The sequence below is a fragment of the Archocentrus centrarchus genome, chromosome 5, assembly GCF_007364275.1.
Source record: "Archocentrus centrarchus isolate MPI-CPG fArcCen1 chromosome 5, fArcCen1, whole genome shotgun sequence".
Lineage (NCBI taxonomy): Eukaryota > Metazoa > Chordata > Actinopteri > Cichliformes > Cichlidae > Archocentrus > Archocentrus centrarchus.
Genome location: NC_044350.1, coordinates 30,702,526 through 30,715,029, shown reverse-complemented (window position 1 = coordinate 30,715,029; position 12,504 = coordinate 30,702,526). Strand labels below are relative to the sequence as shown.

At 41.8% G+C, this 12,504-nt stretch overlaps 2 protein-coding genes across 2 annotated transcripts in view; both read left to right on the top strand.

Annotated features, from left to right (window-relative positions):
* The first annotated feature begins 1,338 nt into the window (after positions 1 to 1,338).
* rpl22 (ribosomal protein L22) lies at positions 1,339 to 4,869 on the top strand. The gene is made up of 4 exons (XM_030729349.1): positions 1,339 to 1,428; positions 1,831 to 1,941; positions 2,244 to 2,368; positions 4,686 to 4,869. Exons 1-4 carry the CDS (start codon positions 1,339 to 1,341, stop codon positions 4,825 to 4,827), a joined length of 468 nt encoding a protein of 155 aa, XP_030585209.1. The 3' UTR covers positions 4,828 to 4,869.
* A 1,228-nt stretch (positions 4,870 to 6,097) lies between these two features.
* Positions 6,098 to 12,504, top strand: part of chd5 (chromodomain helicase DNA binding protein 5) — a 37,287-nt gene continuing 30,880 nt past the window's right edge. The window contains 1 exon segment of the mRNA XM_030730456.1: positions 6,098 to 6,164. Within this exon segment, the coding sequence (XP_030586316.1) occupies positions 6,098 to 6,164 (67 nt within the window).

The following is a 12,504-nucleotide window of genomic DNA, read 5'->3' as shown; positions in this document are numbered from 1 at the left end:
ACTCTCACTGCACCTTGGGGTCAAGAGCAGGGTTAAACAAGGCAGTAAGGTGGAAGTTATGGCACTGGGAGCCACTCAATCAGACGAGTGAGAAGCTTCTTAATGTGTGAGTCAACCTGAAAATTTAAGGAAAACTCAAAACACAAAAAATTGTGATTTAATATGTTTTAATGCCTTCTAGCACTTTTGAAGGTGCAACAAAATGAAGAATAATACTTATAACCTACATGTCACTATTACATCACTATCTATAATAGTTTCCTAGGAAATTTAGTAGTAATAATAATTATTAGTAAATGGACTAGTTCTTATATAGCGCTTTTCTACTCAGTATGAGCACTCAAAGCGCTTATACAACATGTGCATTCACCCATGCACTCCCATTCATACAAGCACTTCCATTTTTATGAAGCTAAGTGCTTTTTTTTTAATTAACTAACATTCACACGCATTCATACTCCGACAGAACGGTCGGAGAGCAACTTGGGGTTAAGTATCTTGCCCAAGGATACATTGGCATGTAGCCTGGAGTAGCCAGGATTCGAACCGCTGACCTTCCAGTCAGTAGGTGACCTGCTCTACCTACTGAGCTACAGCCACCCCCAAAAATGAGTTCAATATCTTTGAACATGAAGAGATTTAAAGTTCCAAACCCAATGGAAAATCTTTTAAGTTTGGGGTAAAGTGGGACTTGAACCTGCTCTCTCTGCTTTATCTGCATTCATGGTCCAGTGTTTCTACCACTGAGCCAACAGGAGTGGTCACAATTTCGTCAAGCACTTGTGTTTGATGACAATAAAGGCTTCTGATTCTGATTCTAGTAGTAGTATCTTTATCTGGCGCTAATTATAGGGAAATGCATATGTATTTGATTATTTGCTTTTATTATTAATTTATTATGAATTTTACGCTTGTTGAGCTATTACACATTTGTCCCTTTCAGAACCTATATTAGTTACCTATACATCTAACAGGAAACACAGGGAAGGTAGAAAGCTAACTGCTAGGTAACTTGCTCGCACTTATTTGGGCTTTTTTCTTCTTCTTTTTTTTAATAATCTAGATTAAATTTAGTTTTAGTGTTTACTTTGACCCACATTAAGGTTTTAAAAAGCCTTTTCATCTATAAATTATACTTTACATTATACGTTCTCTGCTGCTGGTTCTACAGATTTAGGATTTAATGGCCATAAACTCTCTGATGTCTGGTTCAACTCCAGCTGCCAAAGTGCAGATTCACGCCTGAACTCGGTTAACTTTTGGTACCGCTTCAGGTGGTAGAAACAATTTCTGCTGCTTACGTCTTTCAGTGCGAGTTAATCAACACCAGAAAGCTCGATGCGATCGATTTTGCAGCCGGCTGTTATATTTGCCGTGCAGCCTTTGCTCCTTCCCTTTTTGCTGAATGTGTCAGCCATGGCCCCGATAGTGAGTAGTAAAACGACCAAATAAAAGTGTACACAGAGCACATATTTTAGCTTCTCCTTTGCACTTACACGCGTGTATATATGTGTGGACAGTAGTACAGAAGAGATGGCTGTTTAAGCTTCTGTTTTTTCGGCTATGTTTAGCATTTCGGCTCAAACCACGTTTTGCTAACTGTTAGCGTAAGCTAGCGGTGGTCGACGTGAGACAGCTTTAACAGTGTTTTGTGGTTGTTAGAAGATTTTAACAGCATCTACATAAACTGTTAGCGTGAAACGTCTTGAACATATTGGACAGGCTGTGACTGACTGCTAATAATGATAGCTGAACATAGTCGGTGCTTCCTTTGGCTGCTTAAAAGTTGTGCGTGTTTTCCGAGTTTAAGTATCATCGATCTTTTGTTAGAAGAGGCAGGTGGTCAAGAAGCCGGCTGGGAAGAAGAAGAAGCAGATCCTGAAGTTCACCCTGGACTGCACTCACCCTGTTGAGGATGGCATTATGGATGCTGCCAACTTTGTGAGTAGATCACCTCTGACACAAGTGACATCTTGTCTGGTAATCGGGGCAGAAACTGTCAGACACAAATCCTCAGTGTCAGACACTGCTGTCACATCAGGGGGATCAATCAGAGCCCCATATTAAGGTTTCAGTCAGTTCATATGAAACGAACAAGAAAAAAAAGTGCAGGAGAGCTGTCAGTCATAAGAAACTCATCTGTGCATCACTCCATTTTGTAGAGAAGTCTCCGTTTGTGTTGATGGCTGTGTGCAGCAGTGCTTGCTGTGTGTGTGACTTGTTGTGTCCCTCTGTGCATGCAGGAGCAGTTCCTGCAGGAGCGCATCAAGGTGAACGGAAAAGCTGGAAATCTCGGCGGTGGTGTGGTGTCCATTGAGAGGAGCAAGAGTAAAATTGCTGTGAACTCTGAAGTTCCCTTCTCAAAGAGGTAAAAACAAAAATGCAGCTATGAAATGTTATTTTACTTATCACAGTCATGTGCCAGCATACCAGTAATCCTCAGTAAATGCTGATCAGCTCAAAGTATTTTATGTGAACTGGATAATCCCAGAGTCCCGGTTGTGTAGTTATATTTGTGTAGACCAGAGAAGAATGCAAAATCCCACTGAAGAATGTAATATTTAGGGAAATAAAATGCACCTAATATTACTGACATTTCAACCACAATCATGCTGTAATAGACTTTAATTAATGAACAAATAAGAGAAGACTCTGATATTTTCCCACTTAGCATGCACTAGTGCAGCAGCAATGGTGGCGCAGTGGTTAGCACTGTTGCCTCACAGCAAGAAAGTCCTGGGTTCAAATGCACCATCTGGCCCGGAGTCTTTCTGTGTGGAGTTTGCATCTTCTCTGCGGGTACTCCGGCTTCCCCCCACATTCTAAAGACATGCATTTTGTCGAGCTAGGCTAGGTTAATCGGTGACTCCAAATTGCCTGTTGGTGTCAATACGAGTGTGAATGATTGTATGTCTCTCTGCGTTGGCCCTGCAACAGGCTGGCGAGCTGTCCAGGATGTAGCCTTCCTCTTGCTCTATGGTGGTTGGGATAGGCTTCAGCCCCCCTGTGACCCTAAATTGTATTAGTGGAAGAGGATGGATGGATGGATGAGTGTAACATGCACTATTTGTATGACTTAGCTGATGAGCAAGTACATTTATCTGTTATTACATGAGCTGGTGCCACACAAGTGTGGCAGTAAATACTGTGGGAGGACACGCCTCCAGAGGATCTACCTTGTGTCAGAAGTTGAGAAATGAGCATAAAAGCTCTTACAGACAGAATATTTTAGGCATCAAATAAGTTCATCATTGCCTACCACGCTGTGCAACAAGGGGCTAATACACCCTGTATGGGCTCAAGTTTGATGTGTTTATTGTAGGCTGTGACGCACAACTGCTGTTTCTTCCGTTGGTGCGTCCTCTTTGCTGTGGTCGTAGGAACAGCTGGAGCTCATCCTGACACAACTGCACAGGATTTTCTTCCATGTTTAAATTCTTTACCTTTTCTATAAGTTTCATCTCACCTATTTTTTTTTTTTTTAATCTTTAAAATTGTCATTGATCAGTACTTTATTTCATGCTGCGTTCCTTTTGGCTGGTTTAAAAACAAATGTAGGATGTAGCAGGAATTTTGCGAGGTCAGTAAAGACGGGGATGTCAGTCTGTAGGACGCCTCGCCAAGTGTCAGTACTGTTCATGTGCTCGTCCACGAGTGAAGGGGAGGGGCTATGCACCTGCCTGTATGCATCGGTGCTGCATGAACATGGCACTGTTCATATCAATACTGTTGCAAATGTATATTTTATTTGATAGCAGTTCTTAGTATAGACTTTATCCTACTCGGTACATTCTCTGCCTACAGTACTAAAAAAAAAAAAAATACAAGTACCATTGTGTTTTCAGAACTTTGGCATTGAAAGGTACTGTAAATATCAGTTCTGGTGACAACCTGAGTGTGGAGGGAGAAGTCTCTGACTTTATTTGACCATCTGAGAGTCAATCCTGAAGAAACGTCCTGGCGGCTTAAAGATTCTTCTATGAACACAGAAAGCAGTTGGAGTGATATGATGGGAGTTTCAGCATCATTGTATTAAGTGTGGAGTTGACTGAAGCTTTGTAGGTGTTATAAAAGTGATATCTATAAAGCGTAATATATTTGAAACCGATATTCAAGATGATACACCTCAGCCACCACCCAATAATCATCCTAATGTTCAATTTGGACAGTAAACAAGTATTAAGTATATAATATTCTAGATATAATAATGGTATATGTAATATAACATGCATCTGATCATTAAAGTACCTGAACTGTTTTTTAAAATTCGTAGTACCAAAGTTACAAACCATACATATGCCTACCTAATCCACATCTTTTAAATGTTGCTGTTGGTGGTCCTGTGTGTATTTCTGGATCGTCCCCTCACCACCTTCAAGTCCACTTGATACTCTGATTGTTCAGTAAAATTTAAACACCACCACCAGAGGGTGACTGTGGTACTCTGTTTTAAATGAAGCGTTTGATATTACCAGAGGAGATCTCCTAAGCTAGATCTGATGTGTGTGACCCACATTGATGTTTCTGTAGCTCCATATTATGGCAAAACCCATACAGAGTCTTTGATGCAGTGCATTTGGGGGTCATGAGAGTTTTAACTGTCATATGTTTAATTCATTCTATGCTGGTTAATAGAAATTAATCAAAACATTGCCAAAAATTCTGCTCTCCATTTATATTTTCAGGTACTTGAAGTATCTTACCAAGAAGTATCTGAAAAAGAACAACCTCAGGGACTGGCTGCGGGTTGTAGCTAACACCAAGGAGAGCTACGAGCTGCGCTACTTCCAGATCAACCAGGACGAGGAGGAGGAGGATGAAGATTAAACCTGGCACCTCTCTTAATAAAATACTTAAAGACAAAACATAGCCGGCGTTGTCTTTTATTTTTAAAGATTTGGTTGGATTGAATCCTCTGGATGTCACACAGATGATATATACAGAGATATGAACATGTAACTGTACTTGTCTTTGATGATTTTCAAAAATAGTTCTCAAGATTTAGATACATAAAAAAAAATGCATGTGAAAAGTACATGTAAACTTGACAGTTTTAGTGTAAGGAATATTTTCCAGATGTGGGATGGTGCAATGGGAATTTTTTTTTTTTTTCTGAGTCATTTACTGTAAAAAAAAAAAAAAGATTCCAGAAAAGCAAATGAATATAAAACTTTCAGTGGGATAACTGCATTATGTGATTGGGCAAAAAAAACCCTGCAGCGAGTGCAGCTGGGACACTTTGAGCTCTTCATTTGTATATTTTGATATTCGTACTTTCTCTGCTCGGCTCTCCGTGGGGCATCCTGTGATACAGCTGTGGTAACCTTGACAACAGACCACACGGGCAGTCAGGACTCCTCACAGCTTGCAGTCATCAGGCTGCACTTACTGTGTGTGTGTGTGTGTGTGTGTGTGCTTTGTCAGGAGAGCGTGGATGCTTGCGAGAACCGTTATTTCTACTTGAGGTTTTACGGCTTAATTAACGCCTAAGTCAACCAAAACGTTAGTTTATATAAACGGTCTGGCTCCAGAGCAGCCGTGCGAGCTTCTCCCCCTGCAGACAGACTTTGGAGCTTGTGCGTGAACAGCGCAGCAGCAGCTGTGCGAGAAAGTGGGAGAAGTTTCTGTCTCAATTCTCCGGACTTCCAAAAGGAAATGGACAGGCACGGGGAGTGCATCCGTCTATTAGCGGCACACGGCGCACGATGTGCATTTTTTGCACGCTACTAGTTGAAGTGGTAACTAGGAGAGTATGACTAACTAGTTGTGGGTGAAATTATGGGATGCATCGTCATGGCAACAGACCAGACGTCACAATCTGGGCATGTGTGTTCCATTTTTGTCTTTCTTATTTTTCAGACTGGAAGACCTGGATAGAGATCATTGGAAAATATATATATATTTTTTATTTTATTTTTTTATTTTACTCTTTGAGAGAAAGCCCCATATTCATTGCACAGAAAAAAAAAATCTTAAATTTTTCACAGCGACGAATACTATTCTTTTTGGGTGAAGAAAGAGACTGTGCTGCGGCGTCTGGAGGGTTAACTTTCAGTATTCCCAGCCTAAAAGGGGTTTCGGGGGCTATGAGATAAAGATGCCGGGGTCGCTGAGTAATGAAGACGAGGGACAAGACGACATGGATTTTGAAGACGATATGCCAGGTGAGGGAAAGGGGAGAGGCGGGGTGTCCTTCAGATAATTTTGCGCCGCTACGCCTTGAATGCGGGGAAAAGGGCTTGTCCTGCGTTCCTGAGACCGGAGAGGAGGGGTGGGGTGCAATAAGCAGAGTCATGCTATTATTTTTTTGTACGACCTACAGTCTTAAAGGTGGGAAAGGGTTGTTGGATTTTTTTTCGCCCCCCGGCTGCCCTCTCATTCAGCCTGATTAGGGGGCATGATGGAAACCCTGCTGCATGGTTTCTGCGGGCTGCTTTTTCTTTCACAGGCTGCATGCGTGTACAAGTGAATAGGCTCTGGAGCTTTGAGTCCAAGCACAAGTTTTGTTCAGAGAGCTGTTAAAAACCACGATAGTTTGCTCGTGTCCGTGTATGCTGTGGTGATTTTCTGTCCCTATTCAGTTCGTGGATGCGCTCTTTTACAGAAAAACGGGGCTACAATGACAGCCTGCGTGTTCATTTTGTGGATGATGCGCTGCAGTTGCCGCTCGTGATTGGGAAGCTGGTTTAACTTTAGATTTTTGTTGTCTGACTGCATGGCCGCAGAGGTGTGAAAGCCACGTGTGGGCTACAGTAAACAGCGCTTATCAAGTGTGCTCCTTTGCCTTGCGCGCTGATGACACCGGTTAGGTCACCAGCAGCCCTTCAGCTCTGGGTCGTGCACGAACTGAAATTAACTCTAACCCACATTCTCTGCATGCAGCTAATTCATTTCACATGGCAGCTTCACACGAGACAAAATTGTGAATTTTTTTTTTTTTCTGCAGGCTGGAAAATGAACATGTCATCAACCCTGGCAGTGAACCAGCTTTCAGTGCAATTCTCTCTTTAAAAAAAAAATCAAATCAAGTCACATAGGGGTTTAAGATTCCCTAATTAATGACCATAGACAAGAAGATACTTGCCAAGTTATGGCCATTTTGTTCTCTTTTGGCTCCTAAGTTTCTTAGGCTTTCTGGCAGCTGGCAATCCTGGGGCACAGGGGAATCCCAGACATAGTGTTTGGCAGGCATGGCTGTACTTGCCTGTGACATTTACTTAAACTGCGAACTGTGTTGTCCATCATGTGCACCAAGGAGCTGGCATCATCAAAAATCTTCATCTGTGTAACACAAACCTAGTTCTGAACTGCTGAGGATCTATTTCTTGATCCAGCGTGTGCAGTGGCCCAGGTGATGAAGTGGCCTCTTGTTGTTGCAGCCTGCTGAGCAGAATAGCCAGGCATCAGTTTGTCCTGTACGGCCAATGAATTTTCAGGGTTTTAGTTTGTTTGTTGCTTTTTTTTGTTTGTTTTTTTTTTTGGATACACAGAAGAGAATGGATGGATGGAATTCTTGTAGGTTGCTGCAAGCATCAGATGGTTTGATGTGAAGGGCAAGATTTAAGAGATGCTGTTTTGCCCTCTGCTTCACTTTCACTTCACCATGTGGAAAACTTTTGTGGTTGTAAAATACTCTCTCCAGCCAACAACAACAACAACAACAACAAAAAAGGCCAAAAAATAAGAGCCTACTGTTGGATTGGAGGGCAGCAACCTTACAGCCAAAAAATTAGGTCAGCCAATTACCCAAATATACTGAATGACCAGATTTTTGAATCAATGGATTTTGTTCTTCCCTGATAACACAGGCAATGACAGGATTCGAGTGGTTCAGGGGGCACAGGGTCCGTCTATCTCATCATCAGCACAAATGTAAAATGAATGCAGCTCTAGATGAAAATAGATGTTGTGATATTGCATAAGCCTATTGAAATGATGCCTTGATGAATGTCTGCCATCATCAAACGTAAAGGTGCTCCAACAAAACATTAGTGTCATTATTTATTTATTTTGGCAGGTCAGTTTAGATAATGAGTAAAATTAAGGGTATTAAAATCCAGCAGCAATCCTTCCTCATATTAAGTCTTCAGCGCTCAAATGATTCACTGTCACGCTGAATACGTTTGAAAGAAGGCACTTCAAGTTTTATTAAAATTAAATATCTTTCCGGTCCGTCTGTTGCAATGCTAATAGGTATTGCTTGTTACAGAGTGATGAAAAGGCATTTGCTGGGACACCAGCTTTTTTTCTTTTTTTTTTTGGTTTGATTGTGAGCAGTTGTCACAAGACTGAGTTGCTAAATTGAAATCCTTGCTCATTTTGTATGTGTGTTATAAAGCTCTTGAACATCTAAAGCTTTGAAGTACTGTCAGAAAAAATCAGGTAGAATAGCTACAGTTACTGAATTGAAGGGTGCCATTGGTTATCATTTCTTAAAATTAAAAAGCGATAATACTAATGATGTTATTCAAAAATTACCTCTGCGTTTCACACATTGAGTGTTTCTCCTTTATCAAGAAAATATTTTGCATATATATATATATATATATATATATATAAGTTTTGATAAGCTTAGCAGTGAAGATGGAGGCAGACAAAGAGAAAGGAGAATCAGAGGGGGAGTTGAAGCAACATCTGTGACTGCCATCCATGATAGAGGGAGAACACAGTCACTGATGTGTGTCCCCAGTAAACACATTAGCTGGTTAAATATGTAAAAGAAAGGAAAGTATGGCAGGTGAGTGAATATCTGTACGTAGTAATTAAGTATAAGAAATTAAAAATGTGTTTTAATTGCTTAAATCTGCCTTGATGTGATTTTTGTTATTGGCTTTAAAAAAAAAAATCTCATAATAAATGCCGTTGTGATCCCATGTGATAACACACTGCATTTGAGGGTAAACTGTATTGGTTTTGACGTCATGAAGTTTCTCACTGATTTGAGTATCTTGAAAAATATGAATTCCTTTTGTCATATCGCTCATTCTCCACAATAAAATGCTGCAAATCCATTGTTATCCTCCTGATACAGGAAGCGCTTCCCAGACAGTTTACGACCTCATCAGCAGGCATCAAAGAGACAGACAAGGTCAGGAATCCAGGTCAGAGTTTTCCAGCATAAAGACACTTCAGTGCAATTAAAACTCAACAATGTAGCAACACATCGTGGGGGGACTTTAGACCCCGGAATACTATCCTGTCACAGCCTTTATTTGTTGTGGCACGTAGTGTCCTAAGTCCCTTTGTTTCACTCTGGGCACTTACACTGTCACAGATTGTTCCATTGTGTTTTCTGTTTTAATTGCTTTGTTCTTCCATAAAATTGAAAGATTATCATGGGCTTTTGTGTGCCTACAAATGTTATCCCCTGTTGGAAAGGGGACTATTTTTGGATCCCTCACTGTGAAAGTTGACACAGTTTTTTTTCTTGACGCGTGTGCACGTAGCCCAAGCATTAAAAAAAAAAAAAAATGCTTTTAAATATGTATTTGCAAATGAGTGGTACAGCATTTCTCATCTGTTTCCTGTCTACTTTATACTTTATACTATGAACCTAGAATAGATAAAATAGATTTTAATGATGCTATTTAGGTTTATCCTTCCATCACTTAGATGATTGCATTTTCTAATAATAGCCAACGGATGCTTTTGTCTGAAGGCATTTAAAGCCCGAGCTGTAAGTGCCTAATCGATGAAGAAAGGAAACCTTTTGGCCTCGTCTTCCCTGCATTGTGGGAAGCAATGCTGGGCAGCATTAAGTGGGCATTTCCACAGAGGGGCCAACAGAAAAATGACTAATGTGCTTTCCAGTAAACTCAAGCTTCCTCACTTGGGACTCGTTCATGAATCTCCCTTCTAATGGGTCAGTCTGGTGGCCAGGCCCTTGCAGGAAGGTCAGAACTGTGTCTGTGCCATCCGTCCACATTTTACAGAAGGCTTGTTTGCCAACTGGGGCTTTGGTCATCTTCCTAACACAATCTGGTGCCAGACCTTCATGCGTCACATGACTGAGCAACCTCCCCTACTTCCAACACCTGGCACTGCCTGGTCCAGTCACCAAGCAGAAAGAATATCTTTCCCCTGATGGCTTTTCCCACGGGGACTTCACAGGCCATTTACTTTAGCAGGGTTCAGATTAAGGCAATTCAGGTGTTTAGGAAGCTGCATTCCTGTAACACATTCCTGTACAACAACAAAAAATGATTACTGAGAACCTGGGTGCTCAATATTTTATTGGACTCTGTGAGGATCTATTATGGGCACACGGTTCTTTTAACGAGCTAACATGGCCACAGTTACAGTGCTTACATGCTGATAATTAGCAGATTTTATATTTAGCATAAATGTACTTATATTCACCAGCTTAATTTAGCGTGTTAGCACACCAAGTGCCAACATTAGTTGCAGTAATGAGGACAAAGTACAATGGTACAGTGGTTTAAAAAAATGTACATCTCTCATTTTTTCTGCAAATTAAAAAAAAAATCAAATTGGTTATAGTATGGAAGTACAGGTCATTTAGGGCGACATGGTTGTGTGTATCAAATCTCAACATAATCCAGCAACAACCTGTTAGGATACTTCACTTAAAACGGCACATACCAACCTCACGGTGACTCTTGAGGAAAAGTGAGAAGCTCATCAAAATCCTTAAAGTGGGATTCGTCCTCTGGGGACCATGAAAGCCTGTATCAAATTTCATGTCAGTCCATTCTCTAGTTATTGAGAAATTTCAATCAGCGCAGAAGGGGTTAAACAGCCTAGAGACTGACACCTCCAACCCCGGAGCTTCGACACCAGCGTGGCTAAAAAGAACTGGGATCAGCCCGCTCAAAGTGAATTAGGTGCTTATCATCGAACCATTTAAACCCCACATCTGTAACACTGCATCACCACTGTCACGTTGGATTGATTTATTGTACAATAAGCAGAGCAAAGAGCACAGCGATATGAACTGTGCGCTTTGTGTAATCCACAGCCATCTCGAGCTGCACCTGAGCCAAGTCATCATCTGTGCGTCTGAGAGAGATGTTAGGCTGGCTGTGTTGCCATCATAAGTTGCCTGGCAGGCGGCTAGCCATACATCTGAGGCATAAAAGAGTCCCCCGTATGAGGTGCTGAATACATAAACGCAAGGCTTTATTTAGAAAAAAAAAATAAAAAGCAAGTGGGGAAAAACACAAGTATGTGGGAGAGGAAGAAAGAAGGAATGAGTAGGCAAAACAGAAAAGATGATATCAGTCAGCACCTTTATTATAATAATGTTGGCCATGAAAAGTACGAGATACCCCCGGTTAGGGTTGAAGAAGGTGTGACACAATTCATCATGAAGCCAGGGTAGCACAATGAGTTTGACACTGCCTCTGATTAAGGCTTTGAAATCACTGTACTGTGTGTGTGTGTGTGTGTGTGTGTGTGTGTGTGTGTGTGTGTGTGTGTGTGTGTGTGTGTGTGTAATACCTCCTGCTAGTTTTGCTAAATAGAGGATAAGTGGCTGGTGAGGTTTGTGTGTCTACTACACAGGAATCCCTCCTCCCCAATCTCTCACTCCAGCTACCCAGGGGAGTGGTAGACTGCAGGGCTAGTGTTGGCTGATTGACTCTGATACATGTGCTGCATATTTCATGCCCTCCAGTCGGTCTGTGTGAGACGCAGAGAGAAGGGAGACATGCAGATAGACAGACTGGAAGAGACAGAAAGACAGCTGGGAGACTGAGACTGAGATCAAATCAGCCTTTTCGGGGCACTACAGTTACATCATGTGTGTACAATATTTTTCTCTGTGTCTCTTTACAGCGGCGTATTGTTTGAGGTGCCGTTTACACGAGACCGTTTTCATTTTGAAACGGTGTCGTTTTGATGCGTTTCGGCCTTGCGTTTACACGACAACGGTGTCGTTTTGATGCGTTTCGCCCTTCTGTTTACACGACAACAGAGTGAAAACGATGTGTTTCAGAAACGGGGTCCAGAGTGGAGCGTTTCAGAAACGCACCGGCTTGCGTTTTCGTGTAAACACTTGAAACCGGGGTGATTTGAAAACGCTCGACTCGCACATGCGCACTATGGTTGCGACGGCCAGTTTTTCGCGCACGCGCAAACTGATAAACAGTACTCGCGGATTCACGAGTGCTTCTTATGCTCTTCCTGTGTTTTTACCGTTTTGTAATTCAGCGTTGTGTGCAGCAGCGATCCAACCTCATCATCGGTCCACACAAAACCTCTCACATTGGCCGTTTTTAAGTAATGAACAATTTGCCGCACTACCTACTGTGTCACTCCACGCATGCGCGTCTTGCGTAAACAAACTGCAAAGAGAAAACCAACGCCAACTTGTGGCCTGGCATGGGAACTACATCGTTTTCATCGTTTCACATGTCCTCGTGTAAACGCGGATCGTTTCTGAAACGCCATCGTGTAAACGAAAGGCTGAAACGCATCAAAACGACACCGTTTCCAGTGAAAATGGCTTCGTGTAAACGGCACCTGAGACTGTCTCTCTCTCTC